General features: G+C 39.2%; 1 protein-coding gene across 5 annotated transcripts in view; it reads left to right on the top strand.

Annotated features, from left to right (window-relative positions):
• Positions 1-25,578, top strand: part of LOC117306046 (dedicator of cytokinesis protein 3-like) — a 100,317-nt gene that overhangs the window by 27,773 nt on the left and 46,966 nt on the right. For 4 of the 5 annotated variants that reach the window (XM_033790877.1, XM_033790879.1, XM_033790881.1 and 1 more), the window contains exons 7-22: positions 1,162-1,200; positions 3,122-3,190; positions 6,724-6,854; positions 7,136-7,217; positions 7,669-7,789; positions 9,108-9,186; positions 9,917-10,137; positions 10,725-10,846; positions 12,818-13,084; positions 14,153-14,324; positions 14,466-14,563; positions 16,072-16,256; positions 18,140-18,271; positions 19,633-19,741; positions 22,562-22,751; positions 23,188-23,315. In XM_033790877.1, the coding sequence (XP_033646768.1) occupies positions 1,162-1,200; positions 3,122-3,190; positions 6,724-6,854; positions 7,136-7,217; positions 7,669-7,789; positions 9,108-9,186; positions 9,917-10,137; positions 10,725-10,846; positions 12,818-13,084; positions 14,153-14,324; positions 14,466-14,563; positions 16,072-16,256; positions 18,140-18,271; positions 19,633-19,741; positions 22,562-22,751; positions 23,188-23,315 (2,145 nt within the window). The remainder of the gene's footprint in view (positions 1-1,161; positions 1,201-3,121; positions 3,191-6,723; positions 6,855-7,135; positions 7,218-7,668; positions 7,790-9,107; positions 9,187-9,916; positions 10,138-10,724; positions 10,847-12,817; positions 13,085-14,152; positions 14,325-14,465; positions 14,564-16,071; positions 16,257-18,139; positions 18,272-19,632; positions 19,742-22,561; positions 22,752-23,187; positions 23,316-25,578) is intronic. The other variant, XM_033790880.1, reaches the window with a different exon arrangement.

A 25,578-nucleotide genomic window follows, 5' to 3' on the forward strand; every position in this document is an offset into this window, starting at 1 on the left:
TAGGATTATTTTAGCTAATGATTGCGATTCATAACACCATGCCCTTCATTTATTGAAGTTACAAAACCTCCAGCAACGCCGTCAACACATTATTTGTCTTAAATTTGCTAATTTTCTAACGAGCAGTGATGTATTTCGAGAGTGGCTTCCCAAGACGGGAGGAGATAGTAATGGCCGTTCACTACGTAACTCACATTTGTTTACAACTCCTAATGTACATACCAAGCGACATGCTAATAGTGCAATCCCTTATATGACCAAACTCCTTAATGATCATTTTGTGTAATTAATTTTTAATGCTTTTTTTTTGTTTTCGTTTTTGCAGTTATATTTTTCAGCTCATCTATGTCTGTAATTTTATTGTTTTATCTGTAAATTTTGTAAATTCAATGTAATTTTGCCTATGGCAACTAATTTGAATGTTTTTAATAAACCATGAATAATAATAATAATAATGCCAGGTTTCCAAACTTTTCTGATTGGGCCATGCAATATGTTGAATAGCCTTTTGACTTTGTGCTTTCTCTGTGACATTTAATACTCCTGATGAGAAGCTAGTCTTAGATCAATGCAAAGTGGACAATATTCTTAAATCAGTGCTGGGCAGCGTAATGTAAACAATTGTGAGTTCTGGGCAGGGCCACCCAGCATCGGGGCTACAAGGCTGGTGTCAGTACTTTAAAGGATTCCAGCTAACCAGCGGATCACGTTAAAGATGGCACTGAACTTGTACAAAACTGTGTGCAACACTTTCTCATCCTAGATTTCAGCAAACCCAACCCATATATAACTGTTGACTGTTGACTCCCCGTACTACAAGACTAGGTCTTAGATTCACCAGCAACATGTTCCTTGTTCCCTGGTCTCGTCTAGCCAGCTACGGGGACAGGGGGTTTTCCATTACAGCACCCAGGCTCTGGAATTCACTCCCTGGAAACCTCCGGGAAATATTTAGCATCTACATATTTCAATAGCAACTTAAGACATGCCTGTTCACACTTGCTTTCCCCAACACTTGAGAATTCCCTCTTTTCCATCTTGACTGGCGCCTTTGAATGGTTTTACACCAGATTTAGTGTGCCTTTAAAAATGCTGTGTACTTATTATTATCTATTTCATACCAATATTTACTTGTGTTCTCTGTCCCTCTATCCATTACAGCATCTCCAGAGTGTTGCGCAGACTGCTAAGGTATTACCGGTAAGTTAAGAACGACTTGATTCAGAGAATAGAGTGTCCCCTCCCCCCACCCCAAACCAAGGTATCAGTCGCAAGTTCCCGGCAGTTTTACCCCTCTCCCCAAACCACAAAAGATTTTTAGAACAAAATTGTTCCATGGTCTTAGTAGTTGTTTTAAAATAAATCAAAGCAAATTTGATTTGAATTTAAGAAGTCTTGTGTTTCAATGGATTATATTAGATTAGATTAGTAGTTTCGAAAACTACTCCACTTCAGAGAGAGAGCCGTGTCTCACAATGTCTTATACTGCCAACCTCTCCCCATTATTCTTTACCAAGTGAGGTTTAGTGCTAATAATTATTTTGAGTAATTACCAATAGTGTCCACTGCCTTTAAAGACACTGGACACTATTGGTAATTGTCAAAGACTAGTCTTCACTGTTGGTGTATTTCAACATATGCATAAAACATCAAACCTGTACAAATTTGAGCTCAATCAGTCGTCGAGGTTGCGAGATATTAATGAAAGAAAAAACAGAAGTACTTTTCCCAGAATTTGATTCAATTGAGCTCAAATTTTCACAGGTTTGTTATTTTATGCACATGTTGTGATACCGCAAGTGAGAAGACTGGTCTTTGACAATTACCGATAGTGTCCAGTGTCTTAATAAATACTGTAAATATGATACATGTAAGCTTTATGTAGCAAAGTGTCAAAATGCAGACAAACTCTTTGGTATTGTTTAGCAAAAACACGAGTCCTTCAGTTGTTTTAAAGTCAAATATTGCTTCCATCTACTGCCATAATCAAATGCTATCGATGCGTTCACAGTGTTTGGTTACATTGTTTGGTGGCATTTAAGTTATCAAGAACATGAGTACTTCATCTATTTCAAAGCCAAATACCGTTTTCATCTACTGTCATATTTTATTAAGAACCAAATGCTATCGATGCGTTCACACTGTTTTGGTTATGTTGTTTGGTGGCATTCAAGTTATCAAGAACATGAGTACTTCATCTGTTTCAAAGCCAAATACCGTTTTCATCTACTGTCATATTTTATTAAGAACCAAATGCTATCGATGCGTTCACACTGTTTTGGTTATGGTGTTTGGTGGCGTTCAAGTTATCAAGAACATGAGTCTTTCATCTGTTTCAAAGTCAAATATTGCTTTCTTCTACTGCCATATTTCATCAAGAATCAAATGCTCTCGATGCCTTAACAGTGGTTTGGTAACATGTACATTGTTTGGTGGCGCTTAAGTTCTCAAGACTTTGAGTGGTAAATGTTTTATTTATTCAACTTTGTTTTAATTTGTTTCACCATTAGCGCAGAATCTCGCATGCTTGGTGAAATGGTGAAAATTGGGGAGCGAAAAAAGAAAAGTGCAAATTTTGTTACATTTTTTTATTTAAATATCCCAAACCATTCAACAGCTTATTTCGTTTGTGTGCATCTGTCTGATTGAGGGTGACAGTTGTTAATATGGTTAACTGTTTAGGCTGCACAGTACATGGGATCAGGCGTTGAGTTGTGGTTTTCTTATAACAATGTGGTGACATTTTGTTGGAGTGATCGAGGATCCCCGTAAAACCACCCAATGGATTTGGGATACATCATTAGCGACTCATTAGTTTGCTCGAATATAAACCTTTTTATGGTGCTAAGCAGCTCTATGAAACTTGGTCCAAGTAATTCCAGGGAAGCGTTAACATGTATGTCTTTTATTTCGCGTGGTGTCCTCGGTCAATGATGTTACGACTGAGTTGTCTCCAGATCTCCCTTACCATCATGCATGTAGATAGATCAACATTATGTAGGATCCCGCATCGTGTCGCCTACCCCCACCCGACCCCCACTTCTACCCAACGTCCCCACCCCCCTTCTGTGTGCCTCATGATGTCAATGTTTGTGTGTGTGTTGTATGTCCATTGCCTTAGGTTGTCATGGACGCCGGTTGGCTCTTGGCTGTCAAATCTGCGGGCATCGATATCGCCCCGCCCTCACAGGTCTGTCAGTACGTTTCATAATTGCCTGCTGATACTGCACTAATATTGCTTGACTATTATAGTACATTATGTGTATTTGCTGCATCTTTATAATAATCATAATCATAATCATAGTCTACATGTAAGCATTCAAATAGCGTTCTTACTCAGAAGAGGTTCCCAAACACTTGATAACAGTTAGTAATCTTCCAGTACGCACTTATCCGCCAATCAGATGTTCGAACTATAATGTGATAATAAGCCATAACCTACTCCCAGTTTTTATATTGCACTCTGCGTATTGTGAGTGTCAATGACTCACGCTCTGCATACGGTCAGCGCAAAAATTACACTCTAAGAATTTGCGTGTGCAAAACCAAAACAAAACCTAACCTAACCTCATTGACTTAATGAGGCTGGAAGATTAATTCGTTATCAAACTTGCGCTTTTGGAATACAAACAAATATAGTTTCGGCCTCAGTGGATATGGAACGCAGAAGCGCTTTATTTTTCCGTATTCCACTCGCACTTGTGTGATAACTTATAATATTACAATGGTCAGCAATTAACAATACAAAGGAATGAGAATGAAATAAATAAATAGCCTAGTAAGCAAAAATAACTCTAGAAAAGGTGAGTTTTAACCGATCTTTTGAAATCAGTGAAATGGCATGATGTATTTGATAAGGTTTGGAGCAGCTGCATAAAAACCTTTGGAACATGAAGAGTATCTTTGACTTACTCTGTTGGTGGATCAGTACTTTGAATGTACTCGCATGCAGGACTTGAAATCACAAGGTTGTGGGTTCAAATCCTACCAAGCTATTAGCTAGTTTCACAAATTGTGTGAGATTCTCTAATAATTATTATTTTTGTCCCAAGCGAAACAGTGAAAGTTGAATTTCCATTGCTTGACTTTTAATATTAATATAGCTTTACCCTTACACTGAATTGTGTTAGCACTGAATACTCAGTACTTTCCCGGATTCTGAAAAAATTACAGGCATATTACTTGGACTGGATTCGACCCACGACATTTGCAAAGTCGCCAGACACACAAGGCCTGGTGGCCACTTAAAGGTGTGGGCTTTCAAATCAACTATTTTTTCAGGGGCCATTGCCACCTACTCCAAGGGCTGAAACCGGGTTACCCCCTCTACAGTCCATACGAATGTAGGCTTGGGTATCAACCATCAGAAGCCTGGCTGGTAGAGCAGAAAGCACTACCTCCCCAAACTTAACGAAGCAATCATGGTCAAGTGTCTGGCTTTAGGACACAAGTGTCACGACCAGGACTCTGCTGATCAGAAACACCAGAGTTTGAATCAGGTGCTCTTAACTGCTAGGCCATTATACAAAAGAAAGCCACAAAAAAATGAACTTTTTTCATTGCATGAGTTTTAACAGATGGTGATCATTAAATAAGCTTGACTAGCCAGCGACAGATTTAAAATAAAAAAAATCTTGTCAAGAGAAAATCCTTAGTTTCTTTGACTAAAACCAGAATAGTCTAATATTTATTTATTTTGTTTACTATGATTTTTGCAACAAGTCTGATGAAGCATTTTTAATCCTTACAAAAACTCTTTAAAAAAGTTCCGCTTTTTTATGGCTAAAGTGCTTATAGCATGATTGATTGAACTCTTAATCAAATTAAAAAATAATAATAATAATTATAATAAGGGAATCAATGTGTGGTGGAGAGGTTTTCAAGTAGTGGTTTAAACCCAATGAGGCCTGGTTCTTGATAATTTTAACGATACGAAGTTGAGGTAAATTGTCAAGAACCAGGCCTCGGCGGGTTTAAACCACTAGTTGAAAAACCGATTCAACACACTTTGATTCCCATTCATAAATACCTTTTCGGTCAAAAGACATCAAAACTTTTTGGTCAAAAAGTAAAATAAATGCAAAAATTATAATTTTCCAATGATTTCTTTCAAAACAACACTTCTCCAGCTATGAAATGGTAAGGCCCTCGGGTAAACAACTCTTTATAAGTAATGCTGTGCGCGTCGCGCGTATAGCGTGATGTGGCACAACTGTTTCAGCCGTTGCTCTCGACCAATAGGAATGAAGAAACTGTCTTGTAAGAACAGGTGCAAGCTCGCGTGTCACGCCCATGTTTCAACACTTTTTACTGGTCATAAACAAAGGTTTATCTTAAAAACAGATTGACATTCCTTTTACTACACATCACATGGCTTTGAATGGTGTATACAGTTTACAATGATTCTATGGCGTTTTGTTGTTTTGATGTTACAAGTTAATGCCATGCCTGACTAACTAATACAGTTGCCTTGTAAGACTAAATGCAGTTGTCTTGTTAATGATCCCATGCGTGTAAATCACACTAGGTCATGCTCACCATTTCAGGGAGTCTGTAGGTATCGCCTTGTTGCCTAGACTTGCATACCACACCGGGCAATGACTCCTAAAAGTCTAGCGATGATGACGTCGGGTGAATTGTGTCTATAGAACCCTGCTTATGATGTCATACTCTCACAAAGCGTCATCTATGTCGCCAAAAGGAGGTAGATCATTGGAGAATAGCTGTTCTTTGTGGCTGAAAATGTGCATGGTACCTCCGCATACCTGGAAATGTTGTACGTTATGCAAGGGGGGGGGGGGTGGTCTATTGATTGCTATAGACCCCTTACACAGCACGTAACGCACCTCCAAACAATTACCATGATTTTGGAGTTGAATCTTTTTCGCATGGTCGTGCATGATGTTGACTTCCCAAATGGCGGACAGTAGGCGCAAGTGAACGCGCAACCGAGTGTTGTTGTGATGATTTTTTTATGAGATAAACATGTAGCCTAGCATCACAAGGCTGGAAGACCACTTCATGGTGAAGGGATACCTTTTTAACTGATTTGGGCTGTTGACCCAAACTGTCATCAGGGGCATGTTGTCACCTACTGCTGGGGGTTAAAACAGGGTTACCCTCTTCACAGTCTGTAAGAATGTTGGCTGGGGTCATCCATCAGAAGCCTGACTGGTAGAGAGCAGATTGCACTATTCCCAACTTTTTACGATGCAATTATGGTTTAAGTGCCTTGCTCAAGTGTCATGACCGGGATTCAAACGCACAATCTGGTCAATAAGAAGAATTTTTATGAATACATGCAATTTTGTTTCAGTTCAGAGATGTATTCATTAGACCATAGTTTGACTGACATTGGCGGAACTCTGTCTTTTCAATGATAGTGACAACGCTAGTCGACTATTGAACTCTGTCTTTTCAATGATAGTGACAACGCTAGTCGACTATTATGGACCAGCATGCTGGGCATGGTAGCATCGCTGGTTACCAACAGCCATTTTCATAGCACAGCGCAGAGTGGACCAGTTACAACAAAATAATAATGTCAGTAAAGTCCAAAGTCGTGTTGATAACATGACTACAGTTGTTCGCAAAAAAACTTCTGTGCGCATGCCCTACCTACGTTACTAAACAACCACTCATTAACCAGTGATCTTTATGTGAACTTGACCATGGAGAGCATTTTGAACGATTTTCCTTGATTTGCTGCTTCTCTGTTCACAGATGCGTGTGGAGGGGATGGCAGCGTTTGCTCACCACATTCACCTACAACTCAAGAACTTTGGCTGCAGTATTGGCGAGGAGGCAGAAGCGTTCTTCGCTTTGTACGATGCTAAAGAGAGCAGATTCATCAGGTGACTGTTATTATGGTGTCCCTGGCCCAATTGCATAAAGCCTGTGAGCTCAAGACCTTGCTTAGCATAACAAAATTTGGCTTAGCAGAAATAAGTTACCAGCCAGAATATCGTACAGTTAGCACCACTGTGACTGGTACCCCGGTCATTTCTTGCTACTTAAAGAACAGCTTGATAACATTGGGCCATGAGTCATGCAGCTAACCTCGGAGAGGTTGTAACCAATTCGCATCGGAAGACGCATTAATGTTTATGCTTTTGGTTTTCTTGAATCTTTTCAGTGAGCGTTATCTGGCAAAGTTCAACAAGCTGGGTGTACCAAACAACATAGACAGAATTGGCAACCTGTGCACAATATTCAGTGTAAGTAGGAAGGGTATTATTTTGTTAAAAAGTTGTCAGTGTTTTCCATAGAGCTATATACATGTATATTGACTATATACATGTATATTGACTAGAGCGCTAACACCCCATTATACATGCACTAAGGTTTTGAAGCCGTGTGGGCGCATCCATATTTATGTACAAACCAATACAAAAGCTTGAATTTTTGTACGGCAATTGTACGGCTATTTGCATAATGGTGCGTTGGTTCTTTTTTATGTGTCATCGAACCAAAAAATGCAGCGTAATTTTTTTTTTAGTACGACGTCAATCAAGTCTAGCTAACGGTTTTCGTAGTGCGCAGACATATGCAAATGGGTAGTCGCGTACGAAAGCGCACACGGCAATAAAAAAAAAATCGCGTCAACCTGCGGCTTTAGGTCCCATACAAAGCTTGTATTTAAATAAATTGTCTTTCTTTCCACTCCAGGAATTGAGCAACAAAGACATAGTTCGAGAGCTTTATCTGACCTGCCATATCATTAGGAAAGGTGCCATGCTGACCACAAAGAAGGCTGCCTCAAACTTCAGGAGACCTTACGGATGTGGAGGTAAATACAGGGCCCAAGTGCATGGCTCTGCTTACCGCTGAATTCTCAGCTTACGATCACCATTCAGCGCTTACTGTACAAGCACCAAATTTCTGCGCTAGCTGTGTAAGCAAAGAATGCCTATATAACGTGGAGTTCGCACGTGCACAAGCCAAAAATCCTTGCTAACCCGTGAAATACGCCTGACTTACATTAAGCACAGAATTCCCCGCTTCCGCAAGTGCTTATTCTTTGCTAACGATACACAGAGCCATGAAATTGGACCCAGTACTTGTCAACAACTCCCTTGTCCCACAACTTGGTGTTCGAAACATAAAAAATTAACTCTTTGGCTCGGTGTAACGACAGATGGGGGGCCTGGAAATTCATCTGTGAAGGGTTTTGATATCTTTTGTAGATCAAGTTTTTGGCCATGACATGAATCCCTACTCACTGTGAATGAAGATACCTGAATGAAGAGGTGTTTGATTTACCTGTAAAAGTTTCAGCTTTATTAGTCGTCAAGTTTTTGAGGAATAAGTGAAAATCACAGAGCAATGTTTTCAAGAGAGTCGCGTTTCGTCTCCTTTTCGACGAAAATTATTTTTGTGAATTTTACTCATTTCTCAATAACTACAGCACCTGAGCAAGTAATATTGTAAGGGAAGCTTTCTACCCTCATTATATTTAAACCGTGTAAATATAAAGGAACACGTTGCCTTGGATCGGACGAGTTGGTCTATAAAAAGCGCTTGTAACCGTTTTTTATAAAATGCGTTTGGTTGGAAAGATGTTTTAAAAGTAGAATACAATGATCCACACAAGTTTGCCTCAAAATTGCGTGGTTTTCCTTTTACTGTGCGAACTAACACGGTCGGCCATTTATGGGAGTCAATGGCCAATCGTGTTGGTCGATGAGGTAAAAGGAAAACCACGCAATTTTGAAGCAAACTTGTGTGGATCATTGTGCAACCGTGCAATTTCGAGGCATGTTTGTGTGGATCATTGTATATTACTTTTTAAACATCTTTCCAACCATATGCATTTATAAAAAACGGTTTCAAACGCTTTTCAAAGACCAACTCGACCGATCCAAGGCAACGTGTTCCTTTAATGTAAATCTGTGGAATTTGTGTTTTGTGTCTTGCAAACGTATCCAAACCCTTTAAGGGGGCAAGGCTGTTTTCTTTGTGCAAAGGGCACTTCCATTGAAGGGGCACCAAGGCTAAGACCAGGGCAACAGATGCCATGGCCTGGGCGGTCTTTAGACAACTCCAGGCCTGTAAAAATGGTATTCAATATCATAGAATCTCCATTGTTGTTTTCTCCTGTTTGGTAGTTGTGAGTTTGTCGACTGTTTTATCGGAACCAGTTGATGATGTGTCCTCAACAGCGAAGGAGTTTGTCATGAAGATTGTGTAAGTTTCTAAAATAAAAGATCAACAGATTAAGTGTTTGTCTATCTGTCTGTCTGTCTGTCTGTCTGTCTGTCTGTCCGTTTGTACGTACGAGAGCTACATTATGGGCATTATTTTTTAATGAAAAGCATAAATATTGTTATAAAGGAAAAGTTAAAAAAGGGATCATAGGACAACACGTGGGGAAAGCCCACAATGTTGCTCTACTAAGAATGGCTGAGCTTCCTGCTAAGGAATCTTGACAGACTCCCATCCACCTGATGTACAGAAGAACATGTTGGTGAAGTCTGTAGACAAAACTTTTTGTTTTAAAAGGAACACACTGCTTTGGATCGGTTGAGTTGGAAAAGCGTTTGTAACCGTTTGTTATAAAATGCATGTGGTTAGAAAGATGTTGTAAAAAAGAATGATCCACACAAACATGCCTCGAATTTGCACGGTTTTCCTTTTACATCGACGACCAAAACGGCCGGCCATTTATAGGGGGTAAAATGTTTTATTCCCATGTTAGTTTGCAAAGTAAAGGAAAACCATGCAATTTTGAGGCAAATTTGTGTGGATCATTGTATTCTACCTTTAAAACATCTTTCCAACCATATGCATTTTATAACAAACAGTTACAAACACTTTTTATAGACCAACTCGTCCGATCCAAGGCAACGTGTTCCTTCAATTGTGATATTTGCATAATTTTATGTTGTTTTCTTATTTTGTGTACATACAAAAACAGTCAAGGATCATCAGAGGCTGAGTTCTCACAGCTACACGACAACATCATCAGGAAGCACATGAGCAAATTAGGGGCTTCCAGCACGACCAACATCGGCATCTCGCTGTCACTGCGAATGCTTCATGGTCACTTTGACCAGCTGAAGAGAGAGATGCCGTTGCTGTTCAGCAAAGGGGTGACCATCACCCGTAAGCTGGGCTTCTCTGATGTCATCATGCCAGGTGAGGTAGTAATAATAGACTGGTCTGCTGTCTTTGATCCGCAAGGATAAAGACTGGTATTGGTTTTACAGACCCAATGATTTCATTGATTATAATAAACGTACAGTGTCGTAAGCTCAAAAATACAAGTGTCATGACCAGGGTTCTAACCCACACCCCGATGACTTAACCACCAGAACTTGAGTTCAATGATCTAAACCGCTCGGCCATGACACCCTATATAGACCTTTCTTTTGTTGATAAACAAACCGCCTTGGTTGGCATGGACGGCGGAATGTTAGTGAAACACTCAATCGTATTAACAGATGTTTAAACCAAATTCACGATTTTTGCAAACTTTCAATTAAATAAAATACCTCCCATAATGAGTTGTTTTGTTTTCAAACAAAATCAACACAAAATTTAAATGTTGTGTAGCATTGTTAGCAAGAGTAGCGATTTGATTTGCATTTATGGCTTTCCATAGTTTTCCAACCTGGGTTAGCAAAACCTCGGGCTGTGACGTTGCAAAAGAAAGGTCTAGATACAGAATTGAATGGTTTCTAAAGGGTTAAGTAGCGAATGTTTTATTTTGTCCTCAATCTCAGGTGACGTGAGGAATGATCTCTATCTTATGCTGGATCGAGCCGAACTTGAGCGAGGAAAGAAAACAGCCGGGAAGAATGTTGAAGTCACGGTTCACGTCATCGATGGCAACAACAAGAAGATGGTAAGAACCTGGGATCAATGATGTGCATCCTCTGCGCCAAGGGCTAGTTTTTAGATATAGCTTCTTTAAAGGCACTGAACACTGTTGGTAATTATCATCAACCAGTATCTGTGAATCTGTGAAAATTGTGACGCAATTAGTCGAAGTTGCAAGAGAATAACAAAAGAAAAATCATCTTTGTTGCACAAATTTGTGCGCTTTCAGATGCCTGAAAAAGGGCTTCAGGCCTGAATTCTTTTAATATTTTAGTTAGAAATTACCTCTTTCTCAAAAACTATGTTACTTCAGAGGGAGCCATTTCTCACAATGTTTTATACTGTCAACAGCTCTCCATTGCTGGTTACCCAGGAAGTTTTTATGCTAACCATTATTTTGAATAATTACCAATAGTGTCCAGTGCCTTTAAAGGAAAGGTATGCGTACATGAGCTTTTGATAGAGTAAAGCATTTTGAAAAAACATTTCGCTTTGAAATAATGTAGCTGTGGAAAAACCAGTTTTAGTGGCCCCAAAATTTGAATCTGAAAAGTAAGCTTGGGCGATATTGAATTATTTTATTCACGATATATCGCCGACAATATATCGTGATATTCGATATAATCGCGTTTAATTAAATTTGACATCATCAGTCTTCAAACTCCTAGTGAAAGTTGTAGAAGAGACAATCATAGCATAAGAGAGGTGTTATAATGACCTATTCTTCTGGTTTTACTCCAAACCTATGGGGTGCAAGATGTCTCAGCTAGCGATATATCGCGATATATCGATATTTCGATTAAAACCAAATCGAACCGATATCAAAATGGTTTCCAAATTAGTATTGCGATATTCGATAATATCGTGATATCGCCCAAGCTTACTGAAAAGCACTACTGACGGTAATTTCTCTCAGATTTTGTATTCCAATTAAGGATTATTCTTCCTAGGCTACATAAAAAAATAAAAATTGTTGATCGTCCCCGCCCGATCGTTCAAAACCCCCCGACCCCATTTTTTAGTGCTTAGTTGTTTGAAAAAGTTTACAGAAAATGTCATCTAGGAGTTAAATTTGTTTGACAAAACTATTGAAAACATCCAAAACACACAAACACTCTGTTTTATAGTGATTGTGATGATTTCTTTATTATTGATTTCATGTTTGGCATGTCAACAAAACTTAAAAATATAATAAAAATAAAACTCCCTCCCTCCCCCATCCGCAAAAAATAAAGAACAACCAACAATTGTTTATTTTATGTGGCCTTATCATGCAAATTGACTACATGTACATTGATATGCGTGAATAGACCAATCCGTTACACTCCGCCCCATTGCGTATTGACCAATTACACTGCAATGAAGGTCCGACAAATCAAGTCCGACATGCGTGTGTGTATGCTTGGCCCGCGCGGTAGAGTTGTGCAGAAAGGCATTGGAGAGGCTCACGTGTTCTTGCACACACGTGGGTTGTGGGCGGAGCCTAATGGATCGGTCTATACCCGCGCACATGCTTGGTAAGCAGAAAAGATAGCATCTGGCTAGTGATGTTGATGAATGGACCAATGAGAATTTTGACTCTTGCTCATGAATATGTATGTGGTACAGTAATATGTTATTCTAGGTGTAGTACATGGGTTTGGCTACTTTATGTAGATCAAGTTTTTGCCATGAAATGAATCCCTACTCACTGTGAATGATGATGTTTGTAATATAATTTACGTGCAGAAGTTTCCGCTTTATTTGTGGTAACTTTTGTTTAAAAAAAAAAGCACCGAAAAGTGTTTCCCGGAGAGTCGCGTAATTTCATTGTTACATGCTGAAATATTTTTTGTCTCAGTGAGACAAAATTATTTCAATGAAACCGCTTACTGATTTACATGTAAGGGTTCCATCATTAACTTTAAACCGTGTAAGTTTAATGTAAATCTGTGGACGGGTGTGTTTTGTGTCGTACAAAAAGTATCCAAAGTCTTACTTTGTGCCTCGATTCCAGAAATGCATCTCTCTTGGCGGGGACGAGGATGAAGTAGATGAGTACCGCTCCGCCATCTTCTACCACACCAATCAACCCCGCTGGAATGAGAACATCCGCCTCAGCATTCCCATGGAGAAGTTCAAAGATACACACATACGCTTAGAGTGTCGCCACTGTTCCGCTACCAGGGGGGACAGGAACCTGTTTGCGATGGCGTTCATGAGACTCATGAAAGAGGATGGGACGACTGTGGAAGACAGCGAGCATGAGTTGTTTGTTTATAAAGTAGGTGAACAAATTAATATTAATTTTCTCGGTTGTTCTTTTGGGTTTTGTAAAAATTCTTATTCTGAGATGTTTTTTTAATATTTTTGCGTATACGGTGTTTACACACATCGGTGTAAGGGTTAAACTAACTAATAAGGAAATAAAAGGGTAGCGACCGGGGCCTTTATCGCACAGCCACGACCCTGTATGTTTTAAGCGGCAGTTAAAGAATAAGTCACTACTCTTTTGTCTTTTTTTATAAATGCCTTTTTAGTTAAAATTGTAATAAAGTATGAATCTCTGTAAAACTTATCCGTTTTGTTGACGTCCTTGAGCTCTGTATGTGTGTTGCGTTTTTAATGACTGAGACAGTTTTTGGATATGCATTCGTGCGCATTGTAGTATGCATCTAAACGTATCCGAAAACAACCGGTTATAAACAGCTCCAGCTGGTAATTATCAACTGTTTAAACACCCCCACGTGACGCGCTCTCCACCATTAGGAATACCGAAACTGAGGTATTTATGAATAAGGGAATAACAGTGCGAGTACCCGGTCTTCACTGCGTGGTAATGACCGGGTTAGTGGCTGGTCCGTTAACAGCGCCAGCCACCAACCAAGGTCATTACCACGCAGTCAGGACCGGGTCAGAACACTGTTATTCCCATTAATAAATACCTTTTTTAGCGAATTAAACGGCTGAAATTGTCCAAATCTTGTGACTTTTCTCTCGGCGCATGAGCTCAGCGTCAGATTATACGCGCGCACCTGTTACACACAGGCACTCAAAATTGATACAATTTCAGCGCGCGGACGTGCAAGTGCGCGAAGTTGCAATGAAACTAACATGGATATAAATAAGCATGCGATACAGCAACGCGCAAGGTTTACACAATGTATGCTGATTTAGTGGCCACTTATTCGCTACTTTCCAAAGCCGGTCTTTATACCACCGTTAACACTCCCACACGTGACCGGGTTTTGACCAATCACAGACTTGAAACCGTCCAAGGTATATATTAATATTATATAATACATGTATGCAACCATCTCAAGGACTATTTTTGTTTGGTCATCCTATACAGTGTGCAGAGAACCAGGACTTTGAGAAGCCATTGTACCTGAACCTGCCGTCTTGCACCCAGGAGATGGTGACTAGGTCCTCACCAGCTTTTGGGAATAACACCTTCAATAGAAACATGAGAGAAACCTTCTTCATTAGGACCATCATCTGCTCTACCAAGCTGGCGCAGAACGGTAACAACTTAAAAGGAACATTATAGAATTGGTTATTGTCCATTGCCTTTAGATACATGTAGGTCTAGTGCCATTGAAAATGTACATGTAGTATAACCTCTCGTCCTACTTCTTATTTCTGTTTGTATTTGTATTTTTCAGTGCTGCTGCTTGACTTATTAAAGTGGAGAGGTCATCCTGACAATCTCAAGGAAACTCTGCATCATTTAACCAAGGTCGGAGGTCAAGAGATTGTGAGGGTAAGCATTAAAAAGCAAAATTCTTTTTTAAATTTTTCCTTGCACCAATATGTGTTAAAGGGAAGGTACACGCTTGGTAATTACTCAAAACAAATATTAACTTAAAAACTGACCTGGCAACGAGCATTGGAGAGCTGTTGATAGTATAAAACATTGTTAGAAACGGCTCCCTCTGAAGTAGCATAGATTTTGAGAAAGAGGTAATTTCTCACTGAAATAATAAAAGACTTATCTAAAATGAAAACACACAAATTCGTCCAACAATGGTAGTTTTTCTGTCATAATTTTCTCGCAACTCCGATGATCTATTGAGCTCAAATTTTTACAGGTTTGTTATTTTATGCTTATGTTGGGATACACTAAGTGAGAAGACTGGTCTTTGACAACTACCAAAGGTGTACCTTCCCTTTAAGCACTGATGTCTCTATTTTGGTTAAGAGAATGTTATAACTTTCCTCAAGTGAGGTTGACCGTGACATCATGTGCATAAATATCTTGGTGAGTGGTTCTAAGAAGAAACGGTTTCTTCTCAAGAACAGCATTCTCCTGAAGACGATCAGAGCGTACTGATCAAAATGCCTAGTTGTCAAACCCGGCTTCTTCTTAGAACCACCACTACTCGAAAGAGATTTAGGGACTTTGTGAAAAAAGTCCACTACATTCAGCGGATAAGTACTGTACGGGACAAGGTTGTTTTTAACCCGCCGTTAAAGCCATTGGACACTTTCTGAACAGAACAAAAATTAAAAAGTTCACAGATTTACAAATAACTTACAGGGATTACAAAAGGTAATGGTGATAGACTTCTCCTGAAATATTATTCCATGAAATGCTTTGCTTTTTTGAAAAACAATTATCAATTCTCGCTGTCGTGAATAGCGGATTTAAACACATGTCATGACACGGCGAAACGCGCGGAAACAAGGGTGGGTTTTCCCGTTATTTTCTCCCGACTCCGATGACCGATTGAGCCTAAATTTTCACAGGTTTGTTATTTGATATAGAAGTTGTGGTACACAAAGTGTGGGCCTTGGACAATACTGTTTACCGATGTTTTGCGATTGCTTTAAAGCAGAGACCTAAAATGCTATTTACTGGAAAAAAAAGAAGGGGTATTTACATGGGTCACTATAGTTAATTTCCCTACGCTACATCACTTAGTTGAATGCAAAAATGACCTGCGAACCTTCCAGATCGCTCCAAAACGGCAAGTTTATTCATACCAAATGTAGGGCTCATAACAGGGTGCATTGGCATTAGGCATGTCTTTGGTGCATCAGAGAACTGTGCATCTTTCAGTGAATAAACCCATGTCTCTCATAGAAATCCACAAACAATTTACTTTGGAGAATTGTTATCTGACAACCTGTCCTACATGTACATGCATTTTGACAAGGACCCTTATGCATATGGTGTCGTTGCAAACGTCACTTGATTGTACTCAAACCATGCCAAGTTTCAAAATTCCTACTTATAACCTTTCCTTCTTGATGTTATCCGATTGATAGGTTCTTCAGGACATCCTTGATGCACTGTTCAACATCTTGGATGAGAAAGCCCATCACTATGAGAAGGACGTCTTCGATGCTCTTGTCTATATCCTGGGAATCTTGGGCGACACCCGCTTCAAGTCCTTCACCACAGTCTTGGACACCTACATCGATAAATTCTTTTCCAGCACACAAGCCCACATGTAAGAAGCTTGAACAAGCTCCCACCTCCTTTTTTTGTGTTCGTTCTAATCTCAATTTACCCTTCAACTCTCAGTAACATCACAATGACTCGGCTGGCTATTCAAAAGTTTGAGATCAATTAAGAACTCACTCTGCGGTAGTGCTGTGAATAACGAAGAAGTCCCCTCGATCCTTTAAACGAAAGTAGGAGTCCTGGCCGATTTTCTACCTTCAGCTAAGGTATTAGTTAACAAGGACCATTCTTTTCAGAAATGAAGTCTCCCGAATTCCAAAAATCTACTCCAGAATAAATAGAACGACAAGTTCTCAAAGAACGTCTTTACTGCAAAGTAGATATACGTGTACGCATGGTACGCGTGGAAGTGTCGTGGCCGAGCGGTTAAGAGCACCGAATTCAAACTCTGGTGTTTCTGATCAGCAGAGTGTGGGTTCGAATCCCCAGCCGTGACACTTGTGCCCTTAAACAAGACACTTAATCATTGCTTCGTCCTTCGGATGGGACGTTAAGCCGTTGGTCCCATGTGTTATGTAACGCATGTAAAAGAACCCAGTGCACTTATCGCAAAAGAGAAGGGGTTCGCCCCGATGTTCCTGGTCCGATCGGCAGCAAATTGCGCCACAGCACCTTGTAAAGCATTACATGGTGCTATCAGAATTGGGTCTCATAATTCAAACGTAGTCCCACATCTGGCAGGAAATACTGTATGTTACAGCGCCAGGAGCGTCACTGGGTGACGGACATGTGCGCTTTATAAGAAGCCACAATTATTATTATTATTATTATTATTATTATTATTATTATTACTGAAAACCCATTGATACATGTACCTCAACATGTAATGCCTTAAAAATATATTTGCCATTGAGTTGACCTGCTCTTGAAAACAGTCCAACTTAAAGGAACACGTTGCCTTGGATCGTTCGAGTTGGTCTTTGATAAGTGTTTGTTACCGTTTGTTATTAAATGCATATGGTTAGAAAGATAATTTAAAAGTAGAATACAATGATCCACACAAATTTGCCTCGGAATTGCGTGGTTTTCCTTTTAATTTGCAAATTAACACGGTCGGCCATTAATGGAAGTCAAAAATTTGACTTCCATAAATGGCCGACCGTGTTAGTCGACGAGGTAAAAGGAAAACCACGCAATTTCGAGTGATACTTGTGTGGATCATTATATTCTACTTGTAAAATATCTTTCTAATCATATGCATTTTATAATAAACGATAACAAACAATTTTCAAAGACCAACTCAACCGATCCAAGGCAACATGTTCCTTTAAAATGTTGTGTATGATAGGCAGGTATGCATTCACCACATGGTATTTTATTACAGGCAGGGAAGAGTGCGTCTATCATTAAAACCACAGTGGATGATCTTGAACGGTTAGATAGTAGGAGGGTTGACTGTGTTCTGTGTACATGCATTCACTTCATGATATTGTAGTGCAGGCTGGCATAGTGTATTTATCGTTCACAGCATCAGTGGGTGATATTACATGGTCAGACAGTCAGGGGGTTGACGGTGTACTGTGTGTGTAGATGCATTCACCAAATGATATGGTTTTGCAGGCTGGCATAGTACATCTATCATTAATAAATATCTTGGACAGTTTCCAGACTCTGGTTGGTCAAATGGGACCTTGGTTGGTGGCTGGCGCTGTTAACGGACCTCCCCTCCTGGCCGGTTTGTTAACAGCGCCAGCCACCAACCTGGTCATTACCATGCGCAGTGAAGACCGGGTCCTCGCACTGTTTACCCTAATTCAAAAGCACACAGACTATACATCCTGATCGCAACACTTCACAAGAGGATTCTTTTTCAAAGAGACTGAAAGTAAGACTTTGTTTACTTCTTTATTCCCTCCACAACTTAAAAAGGTTCTTAGTGAAGCAGCTGAAACGTTATGTTGATGACTCGGTAACGGAGAGAGCCGAGACTGTGATTGCAACACTCAAGGCTGTACAGAACCTCTTCAAGTTCATCTTCAGGTCCCATGTTCTTTACAAAAAGTGAGTGCTGTTTGTTTGGTATTTTTGTTGTACTTTTGAAAAACAAATAATAACGTTAACTAGTTCTTGTATAGCGCATTTTAACAATAAACATATCAATGCACTTAACATTAGTAGCCTATCTTTCCCATCTCCCTTGGAAGTATACAGCCCAGGGCTGCCGTGCCTTTCCAAAGGCTTTTTCTAACACAATATCAACCTCTACCCTCGCTGGGACCCAGTTACATGTATACCCCTGGCTGGGTGAAGATAGCCAATTGTAGTAGAGCATCTTGCATAAGGACACATGTGTCATGTCTTGTTATTATTATTATTATTAAGACTGGGATTCAAACCACCAGATATGCACTAAACCACTGGACCATGACACCTCTTGAAGGATTCGGGCACTTTTTGTAACACGAAACACAATGTCCACAGATTTACATTCAACTTTTTGTAACACAAAACACAATGTCCACAGATTTACATTCAACTTTTTGTAACACAAAACACAATGTCCACAGATTTACATTCAACTTTTTGTAACACAAAACACAAAAAGTACATGACCCTCTAAGGGTTTTGAAGAAGGGACGATGCATGTTTTAAAAAAAGTAAACAATGCGTCGTTCGCTAATAATAAATCATACGGAGTGTTGTGGCAGATGCGGGTCCCGATCATGGGACTTGTGTCCTTGAGCAACACAGTTAGCAATCATTAGTCGTCCTTTAATAGACCGATCCATTAAGCTCTGCCCCATTGCGTATTTACCAATCACAACGCAACGAAGGTCCAACCAATAAGGTCCGACATGCGTGCACATATCTTGGCGCGCGCGGCATAGTTGTGCAGAAAGGCATTGGAGAGCCCCACGTGTTCTTGCTCACACATGCGTTGTTGGCGGATCCTACTGGATCGGTCTTTTGGGGTTTAGTACACTGATCTTTTAGCTCTGCATTCCTTTCATGCAATGAGCAAGTATCAGCACCCGACTGTGAACACTTTATATTTCCTCATCATTATTATTATATTTAAAAAGGTTTGCGGTAACACTATGTAATGACTATCTCTAAATGAGTTGGTTTCAAATCGACATTTTGATCAGTGTGCTCTGATCGTCTTCTGGAGAATGACCAGAGCTTTCTGATCGAATCGTTGAGTTGAAACCAACGCTTCTTTTCAGAACCACCCCAACTCATATTAGAGATAGTCATTACATGGTGTTACTGCAAATCTTTCCATATTGTATTTCCACCATGCAACGTTTCAAATCCTACATGTACTTTATTGTATAAACTATTGTTTAGTCAAACAAAACCTGTGGGGTCTTTTAGGAAGCAATTTTCACTTATTCTTTTGGTTGTTTTTGTGTCACCAGGGCAACAGGTGATTTGCATGATGGGAACATCCAGGACAGCATGCGTTGTCTTTTTGCCTCGATGAATAAATTGATGTCCCATACAGAGGACAAGGTCAAGCTACATCAGGTAAGGGCCCACTTAGAACAGTCAATGCAACAAGAGTTTGTTATTTGTCAAAGTTGTACAATGTATATTAAAGACACGTTTGGTAATTGTCAAAGACCAGTGTTCTCACTTGGTGCATCCCATCATAAGCATAAAATAACAAACCTGTGAAAATTTGAGCTGCATTGGTCATGAGAAAACCCTTGTTGGACGGATTTGTGTGCTTTAGATAGGAATAAAAGACTTCTAGCTAGAAGTCTTTTAATATTTTAAATATTTTATGAATTAGCTCTTTCGCAAAAACTACATTACTTCAGGGGGAGTCGTTTCCCCCAATGTTTTATACTATCAACAGCTAGAGCAGATGTCTTACCATTAGCCCACCGAGCTATCCCAGTGGTAGACTTGATTCAAGTCCCATTCTCGTATGAGAGGTCCTTAAGCATATTACCCAACTTACTATCAAACAACCCGTAGCATACAGTGCAGTGTGCACTCGTCGTCAAAATGTGGTCCCGAGAATGGGACTTGACGAAGTCGTTTCTTACTCTGCACGTTGTTATTGGAAAATCTCCCCAAATGGGGAGATGTACAAAACCAATTGGAGCTTGGAAGCGCTGCCCCTACGGTAAAATATTCATTATACTCTGTGACATCACAGTGGAAGACATTGTAAGGCCTGCGTCTATACGTGGCGCGCTCGTGGGGCGGGTAAACTCATTAGGAGGCAAGGGGGGTGTCAGTGTCATAAAGCGCTTTATTGCACTTCCCAAAATTCAAATTTTGCAAACAAAACCAACCACAATGTATGGTACAACGTATTACTTAAATTCAAATGAACATTTAGTGCTTTCTTTTTTATAATTAATTGGTTATTAAAAAATGTATTTCAATCATCAACTAAGTACTTAACCCACAAGTGAACTAGTCTTCTTTTTGGGTGTGTTTGATTGGTCAAAACGTATCACGTAACAATGTTACATATTCATAAGTGAAACAGGTTTTGGAGTGCATAGAGCAACACAAAACAGTAATTTCCTAGGGATGGCACGGGATTGGGACTTGAGTCAAGTCTCGCTCAGTGGCTAGAGGTAGTTTGAATCCTAAATGTTAGCAGTGGGTACCTCAACCATTTAATAGATTTTTGCATCGAGGCTGTCTTAGGTTTTTTTTTTCTCACAGAACCCGGGAAAGTATACATTGCAAGGGTAAAAGCAAGTTATATTTTTTATCCCCGATGCAAAAACAATATCAAATAATTTGAAAAATACTTTATTAAGTTAACTTCTACTACAATCCCGGCCAAAATGCTTGGGCCACCTTTTCCTAACGTTGTAAATGGACATTCATAATCTTTTTCAAGCGTTATTTGCATATTAAAAATACAAAAAATACCCTCAGACAATCCCGGCCAAAATGCTTGGGCCACCCTTTCCTAACGTTGTATACAACAATTCCCTGTGCACTTCCCATTCACATTCAAAACATTTGTCCCCCCGCTCAATGTTTACTGTTACTCAGAACACAATCGGCAATTGGAACCAACATTGAAAGGGGGCAGGGGGGCCCAACGAGATATGGACGGGATTGTAGACTTTGTATGGTTTACAGGGAAATGCAGGTCTTACAAATGCTGTACTACATGTATTATTTTTATTATTATATTATTATACATTTGGTATGCGGTGACACCATGTGTGTTTCTACTTATCTTCTACAGTTCTTGAATTGGTCTCAAATAGTGACCAATTCAAGAACTGACTCCCGATAGTGCTGTTAATTGCGATCCTTTAAGCGTAAGTAGTAGTCCCAGCCAATTTTTTATACCTTCCACCCGGTTATTAGTTAAAAAGCAGGATAGTTCTTTTCAGAACTGAGAAGTCTCCCGAACATCCAATAAATCTACTCCGCGGTAGTAGCATAAAGCAAGACAGTTCTCTAAGAACAAACTCTACCTGGCAAGTAGATACACACATGGTGTTACTGCAAACCAAATATAAAGCAAGACAGTTCCCTAAGAACAAACTCTACCTGGCAAGTAGATACACACATGGTGTTACTGCAAACCAAATATAAAGCAAGACAGTTCCCTAAGAACAAACTCTACCTGGCAAGTAGATACACACATGGTGTTACCGCAAACCAAATATAAAGCAAGACAGTTCCCTAAGAACAAACTCTACCTGGCAAGTAGATACACACATGGTGTTACTGCAAACCAAATATAAAGCAAGACAGTTCCCTAAGAACAAACTCTACCTGGCAAGTAGATACACACATGGTGTTACCGCAAACCAAATGTAAAGAAAGACAGTTCCCTAAGAACAAACTCTACCTGGCAAGTCGATACACACATGGTGTTACTGCAAACCAAATATAAAGCAAGACAGTTCCCTAAGAACAAACTCTAGCTGGCAAGTAGACACACACATGGCGTTACCGCAAACCAAATATATATTGATACCACACTAGGCAATGCCTCAAATCCTATATAAGAAGTTATTTCTCACTCAAATATTTGAATTTGATTTCGTGACCTCAGAATTTGATTTTGAGTTCTCAAATTCAAGCATCTGAAAGCACACAACTTCGTGTGACAAGGGTGTTTTTCTTCCATTATTATCTCGCAACTTCGAAGACCAATTGAGTTCAAATTTTCACAAGTTTGTTTTTGTGTGCATATGTTGAGATACACCAAGTGGGAATACTGTAAGGTGTCCAGCGTCTTTAAGATGAATCCTTAGTGCTTTGTGAACATCCAACACCTTGGCTCACGGGAAAGTACACCTTACAAATGCCATACTATTATTATTATAATATTATTATTATTTGTCCCCTCAGCTGATCCTGTTAAAGAATTTCAGCATGATTGCCACCGAGCTGCGTGTGATGTATAACGCTGCGGAGGTGGCTCAGTTCATCATCGAGCTCCTGGAGCACATGCCAAGGAAAGCTCTTACCCCCGAGATCCTCAAGGCCAAACTCGTCTTTATCTCCGAGACCATCAAGAGCAATCTCTTCAAAGATTCATGTAAGTCAGACAAGAAAGCTGGTGTTTAAGAAAAGAACCCTGTGGAGAGAAGACAAGGAAGGAAGGTTTTATTTTTAAGTGCGGGAGGAAATTGTAAACAGTTCGGCCCAGTACGCTAGTCTGTGCTACTGTACTGCATAAAATAACTCAAAATAATAACAATGGAATGTGACAAACTGAATAAACCAGGAATATATGGATATTAAATTTAAGTGTACTCTTTCTGTGTCCTACAACAGCTTCAAGATTTTTTTCTTTAGAAGCCGTGCACCAAACAACTGAAATACTGAAATCTACTCCGCACCGGTAGAATATAAAGCAAGACCAAGTTCTCAAATAACAATATTCACTCATCAAAGTAGATACACATGGTATATACTGCAAACCGAATAAACAAGGACAATTTGAATGTACTCTCTCTCTCTGTGTTCTACAGCGTCTAGATTTTTTCTGTTGGAGCCGTGCACCAAGCAACTGAAATACCACATAGAGAACAAGAATGAGCTGGTGATGTGTGTCGACATCTTAGGAAGTATCCTCTCAAACTTGCACAACATCTCAAAGGTTCGTTAAAGAAAAATCAAAAAGTGGCTAAGTGATTTATTCGGGATTGGTAGAGCTGACATAATTTGTTGTGATTTTTACTTTTAGTTTTGTTTATACATTTTATTTCTAATGTTTATTTATTTTTTTTTTTTTATTTTAAATTTATTATCTTAAATTCTTTTTTTATTATTTATTGTATGCTTTTAAAATTTACATGTATTTATAACACATTTTTTACTGTTATTTGTTTCATTTCCCAATTGTAATTTGAAATTTGTAAAGTTTGCTTTAATTTTCTTTCCCAGATGTTTCTAATTTGGTTTGTTAACTATCTCCATACATATTATATAGGCTATATTACTATGTTTGTGTATTGTGCTTTCCTGTAATTGGCTGCTCGTCCGCTGTTGGTTTGGTCAATAAGTATAATTTAATCAGGAAATCAGCAATTTTTATCTGAATTCAGAGATTTTTAGTCAGCGTGGTGAAAAAAATCAACTGTTATTATTCCACTGATCAAAGAAATCCTGTTCTTTTGTATATTTCTCTTGTGATGATGAGGACCCTAAGTCTTAATCCTAGGAGTTGTCACCCAGGTCCTATAATTTTAACTGTGCCCCTCATAGCAGTCAATACTCCCAGGATTTAGACTCCCCAGATTATTAAGCAGTCAATATTTCTTTTATATACCGAATAAAGATTCTTCTAATCAACAACACTCTGACTATACGGTGAAAGGTCGTCTGCGAAGAATGGTTGCGCCGTAACACGTCTTGCGTTATAATACATGTACATATCATACATGTAGTTGCGTTATTTTCAGAGCGGGCATAGTCAATTTGGCTATGCCCTTTGACAGAAAAAGGGGGCACCCATGACGCTATTTTCATGACTTCATTTTTAACCAATCAGATTAGAGGATTCTATACATGAGGTATATAATTCAATTTGTTTCCACTCAATCATTTAAAAAAACAAAAATATAACATTCCTACAGGAGAAAAGAAAAACCTTCCTAGATAAAGTGGATGAGGTCTCCTCAGTGAGTCAAAGCAAGCTTGTTAGAAGGAGACCCCAGAAACAATGTACAAACATACGCATCTATGAGAAAGTACAATGCCAAGAATAGACTGAAATCATAGAAATAATAATTGAGTTACTCAAGGGTTTGAAGTGCTTTCATTTTTAACAAACCTTTCTAAACTTTTATTCCTGGTTTCAGGTTTTCTTGTTGGCAATTACTCTCACCCCCGCATAATAGTCACAGACAGTGTTAATATTCATAATAGTCACAGACAGTGTTAAGATTCATAATAGTCACAGACAGTGTTAATATTCATGAATTACTCTCACCCCCGCATAATAGTCACAGACAGTGTTAATATTCATGAATTACTCTCACCCCCGCATAATAGTCACAGACAGTGTTAATATTCATGAATTACTCTCACCCCGCATAATAGTCACAGACAGTGTTAATATTCATAATAGTCACAGACAGTGTTAATATTCATGAATTACTCTCACCCCCGCATAATAGTCACAGACAGTGTTAATATTCATGAATTACTCTCACCCCCGCATAATAGTCACAGACAGTGTTAATATTCATGAATTACTCTCACCCCCGCATAATAGTCACAGACAGTGTTAATATTCATGAATTACTCTCACCCCCGCATAATAGTCACAGACAGTGTTAATATTCATGAATTACTCTCACCCCCGCATAATAGTCACAGACAGTGTTAATATTCATGAATTACTCTCACCCCCGCATAATAGTCACAGACAGTGTTAAGATTCATGAATTACTCTCACCCCCGCATAATAGTCACAGACAGTGTTAATATTCATGAATTACTCTCACCCCCGCATAATAGTCACAGACAGTGTTAAGATTCATGAATTACTCTCACCCCCGCATAATAGTCACAGACAGTGTTAAGATTCATAATAGTCACAGACAGTGTTAAGATTCATAATAGTCACAGACAGTGTTAATATTCATAATAGTCACAGACAGTGTTAAGATTCATAATAGTCACAGACAGTGTTAATATTCATAATAGTCACAGACAGTGTTAAGATTCATGAATTACTCTCACCCCCGCATAATAGTCACAGACAGTGTTAATATTCATGAATTACTCTCACCCCCGCATAATAGTCACAGACAGTGTTAATATTCATGAATTACTCTCACCCCCGCATAATAGTCACAGACAGTGTTAATATTCATGAATTACTCTCACCCCCGCATAATAGTCACAGACAGTGT

Source organism: Asterias rubens, chromosome 2, assembly GCF_902459465.1.
Source record: "Asterias rubens chromosome 2, eAstRub1.3, whole genome shotgun sequence".
NCBI classification, from domain to species: Eukaryota; Metazoa; Echinodermata; class Asteroidea; order Forcipulatida; family Asteriidae; genus Asterias; species Asterias rubens.